Source organism: Silurus meridionalis, chromosome 4 (assembly GCF_014805685.1).
Source record: "Silurus meridionalis isolate SWU-2019-XX chromosome 4, ASM1480568v1, whole genome shotgun sequence".
NCBI lineage: Eukaryota > Metazoa > Chordata > Actinopteri > Siluriformes > Siluridae > Silurus > Silurus meridionalis.
In genome coordinates this window covers 39,334,001-39,358,797 of record NC_060887.1, presented here as the reverse complement: position 1 = coordinate 39,358,797, position 24,797 = coordinate 39,334,001, and the positions used below count along the sequence as shown (strand labels likewise).

The 24,797-nt window shown below is 41.8% G+C and overlaps 1 protein-coding gene across 3 annotated transcripts in view; it reads right to left on the bottom strand.

The window, feature by feature from the left end:
- Positions 1 to 24,797, bottom strand: part of LOC124383990 (dipeptidyl aminopeptidase-like protein 6) — a 221,379-nt gene that overhangs the window by 41,754 nt on the left and 154,828 nt on the right. For all 3 annotated transcript variants that reach the window (XM_046846426.1, XM_046846427.1, XM_046846425.1), the window contains 2 exons: positions 7,025 to 7,139; positions 3,946 to 4,044 (listed from right to left, as the gene is read on the bottom strand). In XM_046846426.1, the coding sequence (XP_046702382.1) occupies positions 3,946 to 4,044; positions 7,025 to 7,139 (214 nt within the window). The remainder of the gene's footprint in view (positions 1 to 3,945; positions 4,045 to 7,024; positions 7,140 to 24,797) is intronic.

Below are 24,797 nucleotides of genomic sequence, written 5' to 3'. Positions count from 1 at the left end.
CACACTCACAGAATAACAAGACTCTGGGTCGTTCAATGGCGTAGTGTGCGCTCAGTAGCATGTTTAGCCTCAGTTTTTTTTTCCAAGCCTTTTTTCGTTTGGCTTGCTGTTTTTTATATTTTTTATATATATATTTTTTTATATAAAATTCATGATTGTAGTTGCCCTAGCATAGAACATCTGGGGTAACTCAGTGGTTAAGACAATGTCCTTCTAAGTGGCAAGGGTTAGAAGACTGCAAACATCTACAGCATTTAGAAGTCACCTTTATCTAAAGCAACTGATATTTATCTCATTTATACAATTGAGGTAAATATCAGTTGCTTTAGATAAAGGTGACTTCTAAATGCTGTAGATGTTTGCAGTCTTCTAACCCTTGCCAGTTTCTGACCTTTTGGGTTTGTTGACCTCTAATTTATTAAACTGCCCCAAAAAACTGCATCCTTCACTCACTTTATCATTCCGAAGTCCCCAAAAGCAAACTCCTGAAGCTCAATGTTCTAGAAATAATGTATTAATTAAGAAGACGTACCAGGGGCTCATCCGGGTCATGGCACCATTTTTTCTTTATTAATATTATTATTTTTTTTTTTTATTAATCAAAAATAATATTCCGATGAGACAATCTCTTGACACGTCTATTAAAATAAAGTTGTTGAATGTAATTCTGATCAGATCACATGGGACAAATGATGTTTGTACAGATCACAGAGATTGGTGAGACACCGAGATAGGTGTGTATGAAGCCTGTACCCGTGTTAGGATCTGAATTCCTTCCCTTAAGCCCCTGTAAGCTTCAGTTCTCTGATGTTTTTTCAAACATCATCTATAATTCTTCATTCTGTATTTTATGCATGAACTTTTTGAGCTTTTGGAGTTGTGGAGGTTGAAAAAGAAAAGATTGAGCACTGTCAGGTCTGTTGATTGTTACCAAGAGGCGCTGTAACATTTCCAGAGGGTGAGATTTATGAATAGTTCAGGAAGAATACAAGATCTGAAGATGCCAATGTATCACCAGAGACCTACAGCGGTTGTGTTTAGCTGAGGGGAAGTGGTAGTTCAGTTGTTCAGATGTTGTAGATCTGGTTGTGAGTTGAAATGTTAGCACCACCAAGCCATAAAGCTGTAATTCATGCACTTCTCAATACTGTAATTAAGTCGCTTTGTCACGTATCTGTACTTTACTGAAGTATTTTCAGTAGACTTTTACTGTAACCACATTTCAAAGTCAAATATTTTCTTTTCACTCAACTACATCCTTTTATTTTTTGAGGATAAAAACTTAACTGGTGAAACACGCAGCGAGTCACCAATCAGAATCGAGCACACGCTCTGTTTTACACGTTTTACACTCGAGGAGTTTCTTCATCATTTATTCCTCTCTAAATGTTCTGTTGAACTGATGCTGAACTGTATGTTGGTGATCAGTAGATACACCAAGCGCCGATCAGAACAAGCGCCACAACACACGTGACCTCATTCAGACGTTTTTTTTTTTTAAGTAGTAAAAAGAGGGTTTTGTGATAATTATAATAGAAATAAATCAGTGTTTGAGTCATTAATATCATTCTATTAATAGATCAGTGTGCTGAGAGTCACATTCGAGTCTTTTCACATAAACTGAGGTGATTAAGTAAAGAATCTTGTGATAAAAATGGTAATAGGAACATTATAGTTATAATAAATCACTACTTTGGGTACTTACGCAAAAACTTTTGTACTTTTACTCAAGTGAAAGTTTAAAGGAACATTTAGACTTTTACTGGAGTCACATTTTACCTACTGTATGTCTGCTTTTCCTCAAGTACATGCTTTGTTTACTTCATGCATCCCTTTATTATCTAATTTTATTTGCATAGACACAAAAGGAACATGCACATGTCTCTGAAAAAACATAAACCACCAGGTTTTTCCACACGTTTCACAGCTTTATAAAGCCTGGCATCGAAGCTACCATTGGACTGGATGTTGAAATCCCACCAGAGCCCCTCCTGAGCACCTCCTGAGCATTATTGATCCGATTCCTGAGGTAAAAAGTTCCCCGTTAGCTAGAAAATAAGCCATATCTCATGTGTCTGACTTTCTTTCTCTCCATTAAGTATAAAAGTATAAGATTATTTTCATCTCTTTCTGTATGTTGAAGCTAAAACACATGAGACGGCTCAGTAAATTAGCCGCTAGTCTCTTTTTCACTCGCCTGTGAGTCACCTGAGCTGTGTATCTGTCATTCATAAAAACCCAACCGATTTTTTTACATCAATAATCAAAAAAAAAAAGAAAATGAAAAAAAAATAGAAATGTCGCATATTTACAAAAGATTTACGAATAGAACAAGCTTGAGAAGAGAAATATGCTAAATGCGGTTAACATTTGTGTTTTGTTTCTCAAATCTTTTTGTCACAATTAGTCTTTTCTAAATTGATTATCAGAGACACAATTATAAAGAACAACTTTGGATAATAAAGCGTGAAATTCTCTCTTCACTTGAACTAGGAGAGACCAAAAATAAACATGCTCCAGGATGAAAATGCCAGCTCCATGAACACACGTGTGGGAGTGGGAGCTCAGCGGTTAAGGTTCTGGATTACTGATCGGAAGGTTGGGGGTTCAAGCCCCGGTATCACCAAGCTGCCACTCTTGGGCCCTTGAGCAAGGCCCTAAACCCTCTGTGCTCCAGGGGCGCCATATCATGGCCGACCCTGCGCTCTGACCCCAGTTTCCGAGCAAGCTGGGATATGCGAAGGACAAATATCACTGTGCTGTAATGTACATGTGACAAATAAAAGCTATTCTATTCTATGCTTTACATGGGTTTGACTGGAAGATCTCCTGCTAACCCTACTCAACATATTTTTATCTCTGAATAAGTGGAAATCGCCACAAAATATGGTGAAACATCTTCCCAGGAGAGTGGAGTTTATAGGAGACTAAATGTGGAATTGCATGTCCATGGAGAACCACGCAGCAATCTTACGATCAGGTATCCACAAACTTCTGCCATACAATGTAGTATTTCTCCAATCTGGTACAATGATCTCCAAGAAGATCCATATAATAAAAGAATGATCTCTTTTATGTTCCTTCCAGAGTGGAACACCTTCAGAACAGACAGCTTCTGATCTTCATACTCCTGCTGACTCGTCCTCCTGTCAGGTTTCTCATGACCTCTAAATAAAGATACAGGTGTAGAAGAGGAAGATCTTTTTATCCTTTCAGATTTCCCAGATCAGCCGGCGTCGTGTGTGTGTGTGTGTGTGTGTGTGTGTGTGTGTGTGTGGATCAGACAAAAGCGTATTCACTTCAGTGAAATGGATCGTCCTTTAACACAAGCTCTCGTGAAAGACGAGGGCAATCATTCTTTTCATGGGAGCTTTTGAATTTCCTTCTCATACCATCTTCCCTCCATGCGGATTCTTTCTCCTCGTTCTCCTCCTCTGCGACTGATACGATGCCGGTGAAGAGATTCGAGTCGATCGCTTTCGATGCTAACGCCCACACAAACAGCACCACATTCTCGAGAATAATATGGGATTTCCAGCCTGAAGGTCCAACAAGGAACCCAAGTGCACTCTAAAATCAACCTACAACAAGAAGCACTGACTTCTCAGAACAGTGAAACATCTATGAAGTCCAGCTGATGATGAATTCTATTATGCAGTTATGTTCCTCTTGTATCATAAGACCTGGAATATCTCTGAGGAAAAGCCACTGCATCTAAAGAGCTTTCGGTTTGGCCAACACACTGAAGGCAGTGAAGGTTTGGCTAAGCACTGTGTGCCACCAGGAGACAACCATCACCAAGAACATCTCAACTAAATACCTATCTGAACATCAGAGGAACCTGGGCAGGAAAAGTCTCCAGGCTGAGACACAACATCATCATCATCCTCATATTCATGATCATCATCATTTTTCAGAGGGATTTGAAGGAACTCCGCTGCTCACCGCTGATCCATTTCGCTTTGGGATTGTGGACTCTGAAGTTCTTGCTGAAGACATCCTCAACCATGAGTCTCCCCTTCAGGGCCAGGCTGTCGTCCTCCCCTGCACCAACACACACACCTTCATCAGCACATCTAAACACACACAACACTGCAGGATGCACTGCACACATATCCAGACAGAAATGTATGTGTCCATCTTTGAATTGATGACGTTTCTGAAACAAGAAAAAAATGTTTGCGTAAGTGGTGTGTGTGTGTGTGTGTGTGTGTGTGTGTGTGTGTGTGTGTGTGTGTGTGTGTGTGTGTGTGTTTGTGTGTAGTGAGGCCCAATCCGATTCCTGCCGCGTCACAGGCAGACAGCTGAAGATGAAGGACGTGCGCCAGCGTGCAGAATAAATCAGATGAATTGAAATGGAAGGCGTGTTTATGCAGCTATATACCACTGATAAACCGTGTGTGTGTGTGTGTGTGTGTGTGTGTGTGTGTGTGTGTGTGTGTGTGTGTATGTTTATGTGTGTATGCGTGTGTGTGCATTCGTGTGCGTGAGTATGTTTGTATGTGTGTGCCTGTTTGTGTGTATGGTTTTTTTGTGTGTGCGCATCCTTTCTCTGTCCCCTGCGCTGTCCTCCTCTCTCTGTCCCTCTCTCTCTGTCCCTCTCTCTGTCCCCTCTGTCCTCCTCTCTCTGTCCCCTCTCTGTCCTCCTCTCTCTGTCCCCTCTCTCTGTCCTCCTCTCTCTCTGTCCTCCTCTCTGTCCCTCTCTCTCTCTGTCCATCTATCTCTCTGTCCTCCTCATCTCTCTGTCCATCCATCTCTGTCCCTCTCTCTCTGCCCCTCTCTCTATTCTCCACTTTCTGTCCCCATCTCTCTCTCTGTCCTCTCTCTCTGTCCCCTCTCTCCCTGTCCATCTATCTCTCTGTCCCTCTCTCTGTCCCTCTCTCTCTCTGCCCCTCTCTATTCTCCACTTTCTGTCTCCATCTCTCCTCTTCTTCTCTCTGTCCCCTCTCTCTATCCTCCTCTCTCTGTCCCCTCTCTGTCCCTCTTCTTCTCTCTGTCCCCTCTCTCTATCCTCCTCTCTGTCCCCTCTGTCCCTCTTCTTCTCTGTCCCCTCTCTCTATCCTCCTCTCTCTCTGTCCCTCTCTGTCCCTCTTCTTCTCTCTGTCCCCTCTCTCTCTATCCTCCTCTCTGTCCCCTCTGTCCCTCTTCTTCTCTCTGTCCCCTCTCTCCCCATCCTTCTCTCTTCCCCTCTCTCTCTTTCCCCTCTCTCGCTATGCTTCTTTCTCTGTCCTCCCTCTCTCTATCTTCCTCTCTCTCTGTCTCCCTCTCTCTTTATACTTCTCTCTCTGTTGCCCCCTCTCTCTGTGTTCTTCTATCTCTATTCCCCCTCTGTCTTTCTCTCTCTCTCCTCTCTCTCTATCCTACTCTCTTTCAGTTACTCTTTCAGTAATTTCAGTTACAATTTTTTGCCAAATCATCACATCATCACAATCATCACCACCATCACCACCATCATCATCATCATCATCATCCTCATCATCATCACCATCAGCAAAATTATCATCATCATCATCATCATTGCATGAAATCTCCAGACTTAGTGCTTTGTAACAGTCAGAGTTAAAGCTGTATGTGTGTTTTACATCATGTTAGATGGAGATATATAAGAAAAGGAGATATGTGAGGTGGAGATATGTAAGATGGAGATATATGAGGTGGAGATATGTGAGATGGAGATATGTGAGGTGGAGATATATGAGGTGGAGATATGTGAGATGGAGAAATGTGAGGTGGAGATATATGAGGTGGAGATATGTGAGATGGAGATATGTGAGGTGGAGATATGTGAGATAAAGATGTTTGAGGAGGAGGTGTTTGAAGTGGAGATATGTGAGGTGGATATATGAGGTGGAGATATGTGAAATAGAGATATATGAGGTGGAGATATGTGAGGTGGAGATATATGAGGTGGAGATATGTGAAGTAGAGATATATGAGGTGGAGATATGTGAGGTGGAGATATGTGAGGTGGAGATATATGAGGTGGAGATATGTGAGGTAGAGATATGTGAGATAAATATGTTTGAGGAGGAGGTGTTTGAAGTGGAGATATGTGAGGTGGATATATATGAGGTGGAGATATGTGAGGTGGAGATATGTGAGGTGGAGATATATGAGGTGGAGATATGTGAGGTAGAGATATATGAAGTGGAGATGTGTGAGGTGGAGATGTTTACAGTGGCCTCTTCATGATTCCTGGTTTGAAAAATATAATGTGCTTCTATATGAAATCCCGTGAGTCCAAAAATAAAAGCTCTGAATGCTCCTGAATTTTCAAGCTCTTTATGGGAGAGAGAAGAAGCAAGAGAGCGAGGTGAGGAAACACAGCGTCGTGTCATTGATCAGCTCAGAGCCTGTCGGAGACGGCTAGAGCTCTCCATCTGAAGAACATAAAGCTGCTGAGAAGACAAGGCTGCGCTCCATCTGCTTCTCCAGGGGGTCGACATCTTGTTCTACCGCACCCTTTATTACAGTGATGAATTAGCAAAAGCCTGACATCTTCCTACACCTTTACATCCGACCCTTTCATACATCTTTCATGAACATCTCCTGGGAATGTTCCTATGGAAACACGTCTGAGTGGATCAGTGGAAGCACATGCTGAAAATGATCTTCACTGCTCGGGAAGGGAAGAGAACCAGGATAGAGGTGTTCAAGTGAGAGGTTTTGGACCAGCAGGGTGTAGAAGAACATCAGGGCAGAGCAGGGGATGGAAGTCACCACTCAGTTCTGGATCCTGATTAGTTAGAAGGTCCTGATGAGTTCATCATGTAATATAGTGTGAACCACTGTGTGTGTGTGTGTGTGTGTGTGTGTGTGTGTGTGTGTGTGTGTGTGTGTGTGTGTGTGTGTGTGTGTGTGTGTGTGTGTGTGTGTGTGTCTGTGTCTGTGTGTGAAACACTGTATGTGTCTGTGTGTGTGTGTGTGTGTGTGTGTGTGTGTGTGTGTGTGTGTGTGTGAAACACTGTATGTGTGTGTGTGTGTGTGTGTGTGTGTGTGTGTGTGTGTGTGTGTGTGTGTGTACCTGGGGTCAGGAGTATGACTGAAGTGACGATCAGAGAGCAGATGACCAGGATGACCAGCAGCGCAATCAGTATTCCCTTCCAGTTCCTCTGAGGTGGGTTACTGCCCACCAGCTCCTACAGAGAGAGAGAGAGAGAGAGAGAGAGAGAGAGAAGAGAGAGAGAGAGAGAGAGAGAGAGAGAGAGAGAGTCCTTTAATCACTTCTTTGGGACGGTGACAGAAAAACAGCACAGATCTGCAGAAACCCGTTTCTTTATTCCTTCCATTCTTTACACTTCTTTATTCATTTATCACTTCATTTCTTTGCACTTTATATTATTCTTCCCTTTTTCCTTAAATAATGGCTTGTTTTTCTTAACCCCCTCCTTCTTTTTTTTCATTCTTTCTTTCTTTCTTTCTTTCTTTCTTTTGTTTATTATTTTTTCTTTATTCATTAATTTCTTTCTTTCTTGCTTTCTTTTTCTTTCTTTCTTTTGTTTATCGTTCTTTCTTTCTTTCTTTTCTTTCGTTCTTTCTTTCTTTTTCTTTCTTTCTTTCTTTCTTTCTTTGAAATATTATTAGAAGGCATGGAATTAGCTTCCATTGTTATGCTGATGATACTCAGCTATATATTTCATCTAAACCAGGCGATACGCTCAATTAACCCGGATGACTGAGTGTGTTAAGGAACTAAGAGATTGGATGACCCATAACTTTCTACTTTTAAATTCTGATAAGACTGAGATTTTGCTCATCGGCCCAAAAACTAGTATACAGACGCTCCAGCATCTCAACCTGCATTTAGACGGATGTTCTGTAACCACTAGTTTCACAGTAAAAGACCTGGGAGTTATTTTAGACAGCGACTTATCTTTCAAAAATCACATCAATCAGGTTACAAAAACAGCCTTCTTTTACCTTAGAAATATTTCTAACTTAAGAAATATGTTGTCTATATCTGATGCAGAGAAGCTCGTCCATGCGTTCATGACCTCCAGAATAGACTACTGTAATGCGTTACTAGGTGGATGTCCTGCATCATTAATAAACAAGCTTCAGTTAGTCCAGAATGCAGCAGCCAGAGTTCTTACAAGGTCAAAAAAATATGATCACATAACCCCAATCTTATCGTCCCTACATTGGCTTCCTGTTAAGTTTCGAATAGACTACAAACTATTACTTCTCACTTATAAAGCACTAAATGGTTTATCTCCATGTATCTATCCAGTCTTTTAACACGCTACAATCCATCACGCTCACTGAGATCTCAAAACTCTGGGCTTCTAGTAGTTCCTAGAATAGCAAAGTCCACTAAAGGTGGTAGAGCATTTTCACATTTAGCTCCTAAACTCTGGAATAGTCTTCCTGACAGTGTTCGGGGCTCAGACACACTCACCCAATTTAAGTGTAGATTAAAACATATCTTTTAGCAAAGCCTACACATAACACACATCACATCATAACCTTGTGCTCCAGAACATCTGATCACATGCACATTATCAACTTGTGCTGTTAATATCATGAACAGCAGCTACGCTAATTCCTCTCCACTGCTTCTCTTTCTCTCCCCATCCCGAGGCATCCTGAGGTTTGGCCAGCTCCAGTCACCTCCCACCTCGTGATGATTACGGACCTTTGAAGAAGTAGATGCCAAACTCGCAAACATCCCGAACCATCTAGAGACGTACCAGTGCCAATTGGATCCCACTACATGTGTGGAGTTTGACATTCCTGAAGTGTTTAAAGGCTCTGGCATGGAGAAGCTGATGCTGGATCTGTGATGATCACAAATGTTGAGCTCAGTAGCACCTACTTTTATACCAAAGACTGTAGAAAGAACATTACTTATAATCTTATACTCTAGTACTATTAGTATGCATGTTAGTTCTCACTCTCCAGTGTTCTGTATTGTTGAAAGATTTATGATCAAACTCTTGATGTCACCCAGATGAGGATGGGTTTCCCTTTTGAGTCTGGTTCCTCTCAAGGTTTCTTCCTCATAACATCTAAGGGAGTTTTTCCTTGCCACAGTCGCCACGGCTTGCTCATCAGGGATAAATACACACCATTCACCTTCACTGTTGATTTGTGTAAAGCTGCTTTGAGACAATGTCTGTTGTGAAAAGCGCTATACAAATAAACTTGACTTGACTTGACTTTCTTTTGTTTATCGTTCTTTCTTTCTTTCTTTCTTGTTTCTTTCTCTTTTATTTGTTTTTTCACGCTTTTTTCCCCTTCCTTCCTTCCCTCCATCTTTCAATTCATTCTATCATCTTTGTACTGAGACAGAATGAAATGAAGGGAATGATGGGAGAAATGTCTCTCGTCTCTCCTACACCCCCCACTGAGTGAGATGATTTTATAACAATTCTTATTGTTTTGCAGTCTGTGTGTGTGTGTGTGTGTGTGTGTGTGTGTGTGTGTGTGTGTGTGTGTGTGTGTGTGTGTGTGTGTGTGTGTGTGTGTGTGTGTGTGTGTGTCAAGAAGAGAAATGCTTGGAGGATGTAGAAATTCCACTCATAGTTGAATATTTATGAAAAACAGCGTCATGTTTAATTCACGTTAAATTCACAGGAAACGTGAAGACGTGAGCTGGAGCGAGGAACGAGGGATGCTTCACTTCTCCTCTCTTCGTTATTCAGTGGAATGATAAAGTCAAACAACCCGTCGTTCCGTCTGTCAGCGAAGAGGAGAAAAAACACCCATTTTAGAAGTGAAACCACGGATAAGTGCACATGCACATCCACAGACTCGTTCAGCAGCAGACCATCACCATCAGGACGTCGTGTTTATTACCGCCAGTGTGTGAACTTTCACTCTGACAGCAAACACTCATCTTTCTGCTGCATCAACAGCTCACTTTCCCTCCATCAATTCTGTCTGGGGTTTCAGAAAGATTAAGTGGGAGGAAGAGGAGGATGAGGAAGAGCACACAGAGCAGTCCAGTCTAAATATATACAACATTATTTCTCCAAAATATACAGAATATACTGTAGAACATTCCTTCATCAATCCCGTCTTCACTTCCTCCTATCATTCATCCTTCCTTCCTTCCTTCCTTCCTTCCTTCCTTCCTTCCTTCCTTCCTTTCTGTCTTTCTTTTAGTAGATGTAGTAGATGTAGATGTAGTAGATGTAGATGTAGTAGATGTAGTAAATGTGGTGGATGTAGTAGATGTAGATGTTGATGTAGTAGATGTTAATGTGGTGGATGCAGTAGATGTTGATGTAGTAAATGTAGTAGATGTAGTAAATGTAGATGAAGATGTAGTAGATGTAGTAAATGTAGATGAAGATGTAGTAGATGTAGATGTAGGAGATGTAGATGTAGATGTAGTAGATGTAGATGAAGATGTAGTAGATGTAGATGTAGTAGATGTAGATGTAGATGTAGTAGATGTAGATGTAGGAGATGTTGATGTAGGAGATGTTGATGTAGTAAAGGAAGTAGATGTAGATGTAGTAGATGTAGATGTAGTAGATGTAGATGTAGTAGATGTTAATGTAGTAGATGTAGATGTAGTAGATGTAGATGTAGTAGATGTCGATGTAGTAGATGTTGATGTAGTAGATGTTGATGTAGTAGATGTTGATGTAGTAGATGTAGATGTAGTAGATGTTAATGTAGTAGATGTAAAGGTAGTAGATGTAGATGTAGTAGATGTTAATGTAGTAGATGTAAAGGTAGTAGATGTTAATGTAGTAGATGTAAAGGTAGTAGATGTAGATGTAGTAGATGTAGATGTAGTAGATGTAGATGTAGTAGATGTCGATGTAGTAGATGTAGATGTAGTAGATGTAGATGTAGTAGATGTGGATGTAGATGTAGATGTAGATGTAGTAGATGTTGATGTAGTAGATGTTGATGTAGTAGATGTAGATGTAGTAGATGTTAATGTAGTAGATGTAAAGGTAGTAGATGTAGATGTAGTAGATGTTAATGTAGTAGATGTAAAGGTAGTAGATGTTAATGTAGTAGATGTAAAGGTAGTAGATGTAGATGTAGTAGATGTAGATGTAGTAGATGTAGATGTAGTAGATGTCGATGTAGTAGATGTTGATGTAGATGTAGATGTAGATGTAGATGTAGTAGATGTTAATGTAGTAGATGTTAATGTAGTGGATGTAGTAGATGTTAATGTGGTGGATGCAGTAGATGTTGATGTAGTAAATGTAGTAGATGTAGTAAATGTAGATGAAGATGTAGTAGATGTAGATGTAGGAGATGTAGATGTAGATGTAGATGTAGTAGATGTAGATGTAGATGTAGATGTAGTAGATGTAGATGAAGATGTAGCAGATGTTGATGTAGGAGATGTTGATGTAGTAAAGGAAGTAGATGTAGATGTAGTAGATGTAGATGTAGTAGATGTTAATGTAGTGGATGTCGATGTAGTAGATGTTGATGTAATAAATGTAGTAGATGTAGATGTAGTAGATGTTGATGTAGTAGATGTTGATGTAGTAGATGTAGTAGATGTCGATGTAGTAGATGTAGTAGATGTACTGTAGATGTAGTAGATGTAGATGTAGATGTAGTAGATGTACTGTAGATGTAGTAGATGTAGATGTAGTAGATGTACTGTAGATGTAGTAGATGTAGATGTAGATGTAGTAGATGTACTGTAGATGTAGTAGATGTAGATGTAGATGTAGTAGATGTTGTAGATGTACTGTAGATGTAGTAGATGTAGATGTAGATGTTGTAGATGTAGATGTAGTAGATGTAGATGTAGATGTAGATGTAGATGTAGTAGATGTTGTAGATGTAGATGTAGTAGATGTAGATGTACAAGATGTAGATGTTGTAGATGTAGATGTAAAAGATGTAGATGTAGTAGATGTAGATGTAGTAGATGTAGTAGATGTAGATGTGCACATGTCTGGACATGTGAGAAGAGTTCGGAACCTGTTTTTCCAGTCATGAGGAACTTTATAATTTCTCCTCCTGATTAAAGCAGTCAGTTTGACTCATTAGTGCTGGAGCTCACTAAGGCGATGGAATGTTCTGGCTGGAGGAAGCAGGAGCCGTGTCCCGGCCGGGAGCCGAAGCTCTCATTAAGCTTTAACGAGCTGATGGTGACACCAAGAAGCTGCACTGAAGGTTTAAATGCTGTTGCGGTTAGTGACCATCTTTCTGTTTCTAACACCGCAGACATCATTACCCCGAGATAACCTCTTCCTCATCCACTTCCTGTTTACTGACACACCAGCACAAAGGCTCATTACTCTTACTGTGTGTGTGTGTGTGTGTGTGTGTGTGTGTGTGTGTGTGTGTGTGTGTCTGTGTGTGTGTGTGTGTGTGTGAAATATAGCAGAAATTATCATTTAAATGTTCATCAATTTATCACTATCATCACCATAAATACCACCACCACCATCATCTCTACCACCACCTCCATTATCATCTTCACCAGCAAACCCCACCTCCAACATAAAAACATCATTATAATCATCATCATTCTGACTTCAGTGTAATTCTAAGTGTAAACTCATTTAGGTCTCATGAGTGTAAATCTCAGTGTAGTCTGACTGCAATCTAAATGTAGTCTCCGTGTAATTTTAGTGTAGTCTGACTGTAGTCTCAGTGTAGGCTCTGTGTAATTTCAGTGTAGTATTAGTGTAATAATAGTATAGTCTGGCTGTACTCTCAGTGCAATCTTGGTGTATTCTTGGTGTAGTTTGATTGTAGTCTTAGTGTAATCTAAGGGTGATCTCAGTGTAGTCTAAGTGTAGTCTCAGTGTTGCCTCAGTGTAATCTCAGTGTAGTCTGACTGTAGTCTAAATGTAATCTCAGTGTAGTCTGACTGTAGTCTCAGTGTAATATCAGTGTAGTCTGACTGTATAATCTCAGTGTAGACTGACTAGTCCCTGTGTAGTCTCAGTGTACTGTCAGTGTAATCAGTGTAGTCTGACTGTTATCTTGGTGTAGTCTCAGTGTAGTCCGATTGTAGTCTTAGTGTAGTATCTGTGTAGTATCAGTGTAGTCTGACTGTAGTCTCAGTGTAATCATAATGTATTCTGACTGTAATCTCAGTGTAATCTTAGTGTAGTCAAAATTTAAAATCAAAATTTGATTTGATTTGTAGTCTCAGTGTACCCTGATAGTAGTCTGTGAAGTGTCTGTAGTGCAATCTCAGTGTACTCTCAATGTAGTCTGACTGAAGTCTCAGTGTAATCTCATCATAGTATTAGTGTAATCATAGTGTAGTCTGACAGTAATCGCACTGTAATTTTGCTGTTGTCTGATTGTAGTCTTAGTGTAGTATCTGTGAAGTATCAGTGTAGTCTGATTGTAATCTCAGTGTAGTCTCAGTGTGATCTCATTGTAGTCTCAGTCCGATCTCAGTGTGATATCAGTGTAGTCTCAGTGTGATATCAGTGTAGTCTCAGTGTGATTTTAGTGTAGTCTCAGTGCAATCCCAGTGTCATCTCAGTGTAGTCTGACTGTAGTCTCAGCGTAATCTCAGGGTAATCATAGTGTAATTTGACTGTAACCTCAGTGTAATTGTGGTTTTGTCTAATTGTAGTGTTAGTGTAGTATCTTTGTAGTGTCAGTGTAGTCTAATTGTAATCTCAGTGTAGTCTGATTGTAATCTCAGCATGATCTCAGTGTAGTCTCAATGCTTTATAGACGTAAGCGATTCTCAGACCCTGGGTTTGATTGCAGTGGTACGCAGATGCACAATCCAGTATTACTGCCTAATGCACAGACTTCAATATAACTGGAGTGACATCTTAATCAGATTCACCAGGCACCCCACTGTGTGTGTGTGTGTGTGTGTGTGTGTGTGTGTGTGCATGCATGCGTTTGTGTGAGTATGTGTGTGTGTATGTGTGTGCGTGTGTGTATGTGTGTGCGCGCGTGCGTGGGTGTGTGTGCGCGCGTGTGTGTGTGCATGCATGCGTTTGTGTGTGTATGTGTGTGCGTGTATGTATGTGTGTGCGTGCGTGTGCGTGGGTGTGTGTGCGCGTGTGTGAGCCGTAAGCTGCTCAGTAATACAGTGTGACAGAAACACAGCATGCTGTTGGCTCTGCTCGCTCTCATTTCAGTCGCGCACATGTGCTCTTTCTCCTGCTCATACACTCCTCCGTCTGCCTCTTATCTCCTCCTTTCATCTTAAACGCCTCTCGGAGCACTTAGCTGGAGGATCTCAAACGCTCGGTGTCCACACGCCGAACCTCTGTGACCGCTAAAATAAAAGCTGTTAAAAAAGGAGAGAGAACCGTAGAGAGAAAACCTCTGGAGGAGAACGACCTTGACAGTGAACTTCAAAATACATAAATGTATCGCCACGTGCCGTTATTCTCAGTACATCCTGGTTGTTTCACAAATTCTGGATCGCGATTGGTCCATTCATTTTCCAATTCGTAGTCGTTCTAATACAACATCTCGTTCCTGTGGACGCTCTTAATGAGGACATTTCACAGTCGACACCTTGAGCATCGGATTTCTTCTTTTTCTGAACGTTCACCTTTGTTCTTACGATAACCTTCACCTTCTGGGAAGATGTTCCACCAGATTCTGTGAGATTCCTCATTCAGACACCAGGGTGTGTAGGTGAGGAATTGAGGAGGCCTGGGGTGCAGTCAGCGTTCACATTTATGAAATAGTGTGAAGCTTTATAGCGGAAGATCTTCTACTGCAACCCATAGAAAGCAGATCTTCATATCTAGTGCACATTGTCCTGCTGGAACAGGTTCGCTAGCTAAAAAATAAATTAAAGGAAAATGTCATGCTAATGCATCTGAAGACATTGACGTACAGTTGTGTTCCCTCAACTTTGATGGGATCAAGTTTAGGAAAGATGATGATTGGCAGACAGCAGTGTGAGAACCGAACGAGAAGCTATGAACAGAATCAAAACGCGTCCGGCTGCCGCTAAGTATTAAGGTGTTAGCTTGTTACGTACAGCTCGCTAAGTATAGCTAACACCGTAATACGGACGAAAACAAAGGGGTATAAACTATAATATACATCGAGCAACTACAGAAGTCGAAACACCAGTGAATGAACAGACACAATCACACATTAACCAAAGTCTATCTGGACATTAACCAAAGTCCAGATAAAGAATACAGAGAGACTGAAGGTTGTTACTAAAGCTAAAAAAAAAACAATGATCACAATTAAATTCTCCTTTCACTGTAGCCACAACTGCACCTCCCACATACACAGGAAAGAAAACACAAAAATTGAAATGTTCCATAAAAAAAGCTTAACGACCGGTTTGGACTGTTTGTCTTAGTGTAGTCTCAGTGTAATCTCCGTGTAGTCTCAGTGTGTTCCCCTTCAGGAACTTGAGCTGCGTCGAAACGCTATGGGAACGCCCCTGCGTGACCGCGCTCTGAACCACGTGTGTAATCTGACCAAAGTGTGATCTTAGTGTAGTCTCAGTGTAATCTTAGTGTAGTTTTAGTGTGATCTCCGTGTAGTCTCAGTGTGGCCTGAGTGTAATCTTAGTGTAATCTCAGTGTAGTCTCAGTGTAGTCTCAGTGAAATCTCAGTGTATACTGAGTTTGGCGACATTTCTTACGATGTCCAGCTTTTCTTGAATCTTGTAAACGTCCTTGTAAGTGTATCTGCGTCCAAATCGATCTCTTTAGCTATTAATTCCACATGAATATATTTGAGCTTGTGCAGTTTGCTACCGATGCGGTTTGCGAGCTCTGACTAGTGCATTTTTTTGACCCCCCCCAATCGAAGGACGGGAAAATGCTGACGTTTTTGGACGGTGCCAGCGAATCACGATCTGATCGGTTAAAGCTACAGCTTTAAGCAACATAGCGTTTATGGTAAAAAAATAAAATAATAATGATAAATGCCTTACAGCAATACATGATGTGACAGCTGAAATCCGACTGGATAGAAACTCCAACATAACACTTGGTGGCGCTTTTAAGCATTACATTAGAGAAAAGCTATGAAATGAAGACTATTGGGAATAAATTAAATCATACTCAGCGACAATTAATATATTAAAACGTAAGTCAGTGATTCAGATACAGTTTAGACCAGTAGAAAAAAGCCTTGCTGACCCTTATGGCTCTCCATGTGCATTTCTTACAATGGAATGCAGAAGTGAATGCAGAAATGAGCAATTCACATGCTGAGATGGTTAAAAAAAAAAAAAGGTAATAAAACACTTGGAAACTGTTATTGGAAAATGATCAATTTGTGAGCTGCGTTTTACCACCTCGTAATGATTTTGCATGTAATTGCAAATCGTCTTCCAGCAAATCATGATCCAGCGTGTAGACACTTTCCAGATTTGGGTCACTTTCAAGTATCGGCTTTGGTGTTGTACTAAATATGAACACGATTCTGCAGAAATGATAAATAAATTCGCCAGGCTCTGGATATATAGTCATTTTGTGCATCAGCTGCTCTTTTCAAAAATCTTCAAGGTCTCCAAACAACAGTTTTCTAAGCAAGGCTCAGAGCATGAAGGGAGCAAAGCTGCAAGCGTTTAGTCCTGGGAGCTGAACTCACCACCGTCGTGTGGTCATGAAGGGGATACAAAGAGGTTTTATACTTGGACTTTACAGCACGGTGCAATTCTTTCTTTGCAAGCTGGGGTCAGAGCGAATGGTCAACCATGAACACAAAAGGTCTAAGGGCCTTGCTCAAGGGTCCAGCTTGGCAATACCAAGGTTTGAACCCTGACCTTCTGATCAGTAACCCAGAACCTTAACCACTGAAGTAAAAGATTAACGTCTGAGAACCTGAAAGTGAAGCGATCTATTTCCCGGCTTCCGGGTCAGTCGATTCGATCACCTTTTTATCCCCTGATTCTCTTGAGGTTAACCGACAGGCTCATGCCAAAACACTGATCCCCCCACACACAGGATGTTCGACAACTCGCATTGCTCACACAAGCAGCACCAAGAACGTTTCAGGAGATACAGAGGATATACCGTCTGTCACGGTGCACTCGTTCGGCAGGAATCCGCAAGCAGGAGCTTGATTAACTCGGTCTGCGGCTGGCATCGATTAGCAACAGCGCTTTGTGTGATCGTTGTTCAGCTGGTTGCAGCTCAATACTCTTGGGCAAGCCGGCGATGCCGGGGGGATAACGACTCGCGCTCATGGCTCGTCACGTTCGCACCAATCGAAGCGTGCGAAAAAGGCCTGGTGCGAGGCAAGCGCGACAGGATGTCAATCTCCAACATTACTCCAGACGATCTACACAAGCTCCTCAGACAAATGCTGCCATTATCACGAAGCTTGTTTCCTCAAATCTCACAGTTACCACAGGATGTCTGTCAGAGGACTGACTTGTCCCCTAAAAAAACTCTACTCCCTCTTTAGCTTTAGCTTTTCCGAGAATGCACTTACATGCTCTTAACTAGATTGTCAGTCATCAGGACTGAAAGACATATTTCAGCTGATGCGCGAAGGTGCGAAAGAGAGCACTTACGGCAAGCGCCTTGAAGAGGTTGGAGAAAGAGAGGGAGGGTGGACCAGCTGAAAAATCAAATACCTCACTCAAGGTGACTTTCGAATGAGGGCTTGAAAACAGATTCACAGAAAGATTTATCCTGTTAATGCCAGATAATAGCCTACCACTTAGTTTGGGGGTCAATTGTGTAAAATTACGTGTTGTTTGAGCAGGAAATTGGTGAATTTCCGATTTTTTTCCAGGAAAAAAACACTCTCTGGGGCCTTCCGACTCTCCACCACTGCTGGGTATTGTGAGCCAATTGCGACCTGCCAGACATTTTTGAACAGCATTTGCAGATTTACAAGAGTGTGACAGGAATAATTTGTCTACTCTACAGGCTGGGGAGTGGAGAGCTGAGAGCTTGTGTACTCTTTCTTCTCCCACCCCTCCCCCTGTGAGGTCAGGAGCAGCCTGGTGTGATGTGCTCTGAGATCTCACTGCTCTGTTTTTGTGAAGAAGAAGCTCTAAAGCTGCCACCGATACCCATAAACCGGTTTGAGAGAGTGGCAGGGGGAGCGTAAGGTCAGATTTGGTGCAAAAAAAAAAAAAACAATTACCATCTCGATTAGCATAAAAATTCAGCTGGTTATGCTAACACGTCTCTAAACACATTATTCAAGCAATGCTGTATAGCAAGTCCAAGGACCAGACTCAGACACCTCAACCGAGGGATGGTGGACAGATCCAGAGCCTATTGGGATATAATGGTAACTACTCTTATATGTATCTCCTACAGGGGCTTTTGTGAGAAATCCAGTGAACTTTAAGGATCAAAAGCTCTCCAAGCTCTAAAAATACAATGCTAAGCACATTAAGTAGTCTGAGCGGGCCCATGATGAACCCTTGAAAAATCTATAGTTAGGGATCTAGTGTTACTCAGATTGAAGGCTCTCTTAGGAAACAATTTAGCTGTAAGCAACAGAGAGAATCTAATAGAAGACTTAATCTAAAATTGTGTACACGAAAAAGATCTGTTCTTCCAAATGATACAGGATCTCTCACTATCGTAACCTGATACGTAACGGCTCTAATACACATAATGGAAAGAGTACTGCTAAATATTAGAGATGTTACACTAATTAATACGAGGAATCTGGTACTAGAGTAAAAAACAGGAGGTGGAGCTGGAGGTAGCAGAGCTGAAGATGTTGAGGTTTTCGTTGGGAGTGACGAGGATGGACAGGATTAGAAATTAGTTTATTAGAGGGACAGCGCATGCAGGAAGTTTTGGAGACAAGGTGAGGGAGGTGAGATTGAGATGGTTTGGACATGTGCAGAGGAGGAACATGAGGTATATCAGTAGACCAAGGAAGAGGTTTATGGATGTGGTGAAGAAAGACATGCAGGTAGTTGGTTTGAAAGATCAGAGTAGTATGGAAATGGATGATGACCTGCTGTGGAGACCCCTAATGTGGTGACCACGTTCTAAAGTTGGACCATTAAGAGCATCCTGAGCAGCTGTGTCTCACACACCTCACACACACTCCTCACACACACCTGTCACACACCCTCCTGCTATCAGGAAAGCTTGTGTTGTCTTGTGTTGCCTGTCTGTCTGTACTGCTGTCTGTGCTGTCTGTCTGTACTGTCTGTCTGTCTGTCTGTCTGTCTGTTTTTTTTGTATGTCTGTATTGTTTGTCTCTCTGTACTGTCTGTCTGTACTGTTTGTACTGTCTATACTGTCTGTCTGTACTGTCTGTCTGTAATGCTTGTCTCTCTGTACTGTCTGTCTGTACTGTCTGTCTGTACTGTCTCTCTGTACTGTCTGTCTGTACTGTTTGTACTGTCTGTCTGTCTGTCTGTCTGTACTGTCTGTTTTTTTGTATGTCTGTATTGTTTGTCTCTCTGTACTGTCTGTCTGTACTGTTTGTACTGTCTATACTGTCTGTCTGTACTGCTTGTCTCTCTGTACTGTCTGTCTGTACTGTCTGTCTGTACTGTCTGTATTGTCTGTTTTTACTGTCTGTACTGTCTCTCTGTACTGTCTGTCTGTACTGTTTGTACTGTCTGTCTGTCTGTCTGTACTGTCTGTTTTTTTGTATGTCTGTATTGTTTGTCTCTCTGTACTGTCTGTCTGTACTGTTTGTACTGTCTATACTGTCTGTCTGTACTGCTTGTCTCTCTGTACTGTCTGTCTGTACTGTCTGTCTGTACTGTCTGTATTGTCTGTTTTTACTGTTTGTACTGTCTGCCTGTACTGTCTGTCTGTACTGTTTGTACTCGGTTGCACTCGATGCACTTTCTGTAGCGTTGTGTTGTGTTGTAGCTCTATGTTGTTGTTTAGTGTAGCACCAGGGTTCTGGAGGAACGTTGTCTTGTTTTTACTGTGTACCACTGTGTCTAGTAGAAATGACAATAAAAGCGTCTTGGCTTGACTAATGGGAGAAGCCGACAGAAGAACACGACTACATCTGATGTGTCTGGTATGATAACATGTAAGGGATCAAGTATAATTACACATGAGGGCCCTGGTACAAGAGAAAATACTAAAAAACATGAAGGACCTAGGGAATCTGGTTCTATTAAATAAGTGGAGCTTCTTAAATGACTTCGCCTGAGGGATTTGCTCCAGTCTGTTCCAGTTTAGACGCTGAAATTTTAAAGGGTTTACTTCAGCAGAGAGGAACTCCATTTTAAATCAAACACATCTCACCCCATGCATACTGTATTTCATTATTAGGACTATTTACAGTTTAAGGGAGATTTGTCAGAACAAAGAGCGCTCCATGCGAGTTTCGCCTTAAAGATCAATTTCACAGTAATCCCTCGTGCTTTATTATCTTCTTCAAACACAGCATCAGGCGCTTCAGCTGCAGGGAACGGTAATTCCCTACGATTTATCGTCGCCGACTCAGGCTCGGAGAAGAGTCGTCTAATTACACGCTACATCTCATATATTCTTAAACCCATCAGCTTTGCGTACACGCTCAGAAGGTCATATATCCGTTCCAATCAATTCGATTCATATCAATTAGCGCTTTTAACAGATGAGAACATTTTCGCTAATTTTTAGATACAAACCGATCGCGAGAATAAAGTTTACACTTTTTTCCTTTTCAGAGTCGGAAAATCAAGAAAACCATATCGGAAAACATCAGCTCCAATCCAAGAATGTTACATACGTTATGCACTAAAGGAGCTCAAATGCAGTTTCAAAACCATTTCTTTATTATGTTTTAAGCTCTGCAAAAGTATTGGGACACCCGTCTTTCCCAGCCATACAGTGCTTCCGGAAAGTATTCACAGCGTTTCACTTTTTGTAACGTTACAGCCTTTTTCCAAAATAGATTAAATTTAAGGACTCTCAGACAATGAGAAACAAAGATTGAACTCTTTAGCCTGAATGCCAGGGGTCATGTCTGGAGGAAACCAAGCACCGCTCATCTCTTGGCCAATACATCCCTACAGTGAAGCATGGTGGTGGCAGCATTATGCTGTGGGGATGTTTTTCAGCAGCAGGAACTGGGAGACTGGTCAGGATCCAGTGAAAGATGAATACAGCAATGTACAGAGACGTCCTTGATGAAAATCTGCTCCAGAGCACTCTGGACCTCTGAGTGGGGTGACGGTTCATCTTCCAACAGGACAACGACCCTCAACACACAGCAAAGATAACAAAGGATTGGCTACAGGACAACTTTGCGAATGTCCTCGATTGGCCCAGTCAGAATCCTGACTTGTCTGTGCACCGATGCTCCCCATCCAACCTGATGGATCTTGAGAGGTTCTGCAAAATAGAATAGGAGAAACTGCCCAAAAATAGGTTCCAAGCTTGTAGCATCAAACTCAAAAAGACTTGAGGCTGTAATTGGATCCAAATGGGGCTTTTTTATCTCTAGATGGTTTGGGATGATTGTGATCTACTCTTCGAAGATCTATAATCTTCATGAGGTGGGACACAACTGGAGCTGGCGCAACCTCAGGATACGGAGGAGTTGGAGTGGACGATCTTCTGCTAGAGAGCTTCAGCCCTGTAGAACATGATTCATTTTTCACGCTGATTGCACACCAGCCCTCCTCACTAACACCCTTTAGGACGAATGAGGACGATAAATCTTTACAATCTAGAGGAATCTCCTCCCAGAGGAGTGGAGGTTATTATAACAGCAAGTGGAGACTTAATGTGGAACGGGACGTCCAAAAAATAAAGTAAACTTTTGCTCGGGTGATTTGAGTCCAATTCTCTCATTCTGACCGCTGGATGTTCAACATGGAACCTCATGGTAAAGAGTCTCTGAGGATCTGGGAATTAGAATCGTTGCTCTACACAAAGATGTCGAGGCTGTAAGAAGATCAGTATCGCCCTGAAACTGAGTTACAGTACAGTGATCAGGGTCATAAGAGGTTTTCCAAGACGGGTTCTATTTAGACCTCACAATGGTCCATCAGAGAATTCAAGTCCTCGTGCTGTGAGTCAGGTGCAGAAGCTGCTTCAAAAAACAGATGCATGAGTGCTGCAGCATTGCTTTAGAAGCAGAAGCCGCACACTGCAACAAGTCGGTTTGCAGGCCATCATCTCTATATATCTATAATTTGAATCATGAGTCATTTGAATCATTTCACTCGAATCATTTCAATCGAATAACATACGTGTCCATTCTCTCGCAAACGATACGATTCGGATGGCGATTCTCCTCATCCTCATGCCTCCTGCTTCACGTGTACCACCCGTTGTGTGTGTCCTCCTGCTCAGACACCACACACACTGAAGTATTAATACATTCATCTGTTTGCTGCAGATGTAAAGACACAATCAGTGGAGCCCGGGAGCATGATTTCCTTCAGCAGGTGGGTTTTTTTCAGCAGATCCAGGTACCCACTGTGTCTCATTTGCAGTGCCAGTGTGTGTTCATATATTACTGAGCAGCTTCGATTAACTAAGAGGTATGAGCACCCAATACACACACACACACACACACACACTTTTGGATCAAACTGGCTATGAATGCATTTATTTGTAAATCATTTCCAGGAACATTCAGACATGAAATGGGATATTCATGAGAATCCGGTTCGCTCGGAAGAAAGCGCTCGCTCCTGAGTTTGAATCTACATGCAGGTAGGAGCTCCGGTTGCGAAGCTCGATTGATCAGCTTCGGATTGTGCAATTACCGCTAGGTTTTTTTCAGAGTTAGCATCGCTTATTAACGCGAAGGCAGGGAGACGTTTTCTAGAAAAAAACGAACACAGGGCACACAGAATCGAGGAAAAATCCAAAAAGATCAGTCGAGGTGCAAGAAAACAATCTACACAAATCCAAGCTGGAAATCAAGACCAGAAGATCAAACAGGAGGAAAAGAAAGTAAAAAGTCATTAGCATGGATCTTTAGAGTTACTCTGAAAGGACAGAGGTCTATTCTTTGCTAGTGGATTCTTGATCATTTGACGTTTGCAGGTCCCAGACTCGCGATGAAGATGCTTTGGGATGACCCCATGATGACCCCCGATGACATGGCCTTGGAGTCTTAACGAATGATTAGTATGGGGTTTATTATGAATAAATTACAGCACATAATTTTACTATAAACCATATGGAACGCTTTCAATTTGCGTTTTTTTTCTCTCATTCTGTTTTTTTTTTTTTTTGCAGATTTCCAGGTCTTATGTTTTTTTTCCATTCTCAACAATCTTCCTCGCCATACACCGACCTTCAAATTGCTTGGATTTGACCTTGAACACCGCTCTTAACCCTCCTCTGCTCAATTGTGCAGTAATTCGCTCTTTATAAAGACGCCTGCCAAATGCCATATGTGCTGAGTGATGAATAAAGAACTGATTATATATTATACATCCAGTGTGGAGGAGATCTTTCACTGTTGTGGCTCCATGTCTATGTTTTTAGCGATTCTTTACCTTTTAAGGAATTTTGGGGGTGTGGCCAGACGTGGTGAACATGGTCATTTCCCAACGATTTGTTTTGCAACTTTTTTTTTTACGGACGTCTGGGTTTTTTCTTCTGTTCCGGATTCTGATGAATCGAGGTGGAAGCTCATGTTGGAAAGAGGGACGTCAATGTCAGCCAGAGGGTGTGTGTGTGTGTGTGTGTGTGTGTGTGTGTGTGTGTGAGAGAGAGAGAGAAACAGGGAGTGTGTTCAGCACCTTGCCTGGACTACAGCATGGCCAGATTGCTCCAAGTCACTCAGCCATCATTCACACACACACACACACACACACACACACACACACACACACACACACACACACACACACGTGAGGACCATAAAAGCACATCTACAGCCTGTACTGATTGATGCATTGCCTGTTTCTGCTCATATGCACTAGTTTTTTCCTTCACCATGAATTCTTCATCAATCATAAATCATGAATCAGCAGATCAAAATAATCGTTTCAGTTCATTTCATCAGCTGGCAGTGGGTCCTGTGTTGAAAAGACCCTCAGACAGATTCCTGACCATCCCTGGAATAGCGATGGGCTGAGTTTTCCACACACCATCTTCAATAATACATCCTTCATGAGTCTCATCCCTCCAGCAGCCAGCGTCCAGCTCCTGATCGCCACACGACACAAGCTCTGCAAACAAGCCCACTGCAGCACCAACATCTCAAATCCTTCCATCTGTTTGTTCAACCAGAGCTAAATGAGCAGAGGAATCATTTCAGGGGTATTAATATCACACCACACCTGGAGCAGAATCCAGAGCTGAGCTCATGGATGCAATCAATATTCGCACCTCAGATACAATTAATAGACTTAAACGCTACTCGGAAGGTAAATGACATACACCCTTCCTTCTGGACATCGTGTTCCACATCATGTCTCCATCTGCTCTCATAATAACCTCCACCAACCTTCTGGGAAAATGTTCTAACAGATTTTGTGTAAATTTCATTCAGACACAAGGTACTGATATAGGTGAGCTGGAGATCTTCTGCTCCGTCCATGAAAACCATATCTATCCATGGATATCTTCAAGAGCTCTGATTCCCTGACTTATGCCGCCACCACCATGCTTCGTCCTGGCTATGATGCGTTATCAGCTAGCAGTTTGTAAGTACCTGACCTTAAACAACCTGTTCATCTGGTCCCCATTTGCTTTCATCATTAGCGCCACTCTTTTAGGAAGATGTTCCTCTAGTAGAGATTTCAGGTAAAGGGTGTTAATCGGTAGGAAAAAGATGTTCAATAGGGTTGACGATCTAGAGCAGGGGATCTTCTACTTCAAACCATGCAAACCATATCTATCCATCTATCCATGGATATCTCCAAGATCTCTGCTTCCCTGACCTATGCCTCCACCACCATGCTTCATCCTGGCTATGATGTGTTATCAGCTAGTAGTTTGTAAACACCTGACCATAAACGACCCATTCATCTTGTCCACATTTGAGAT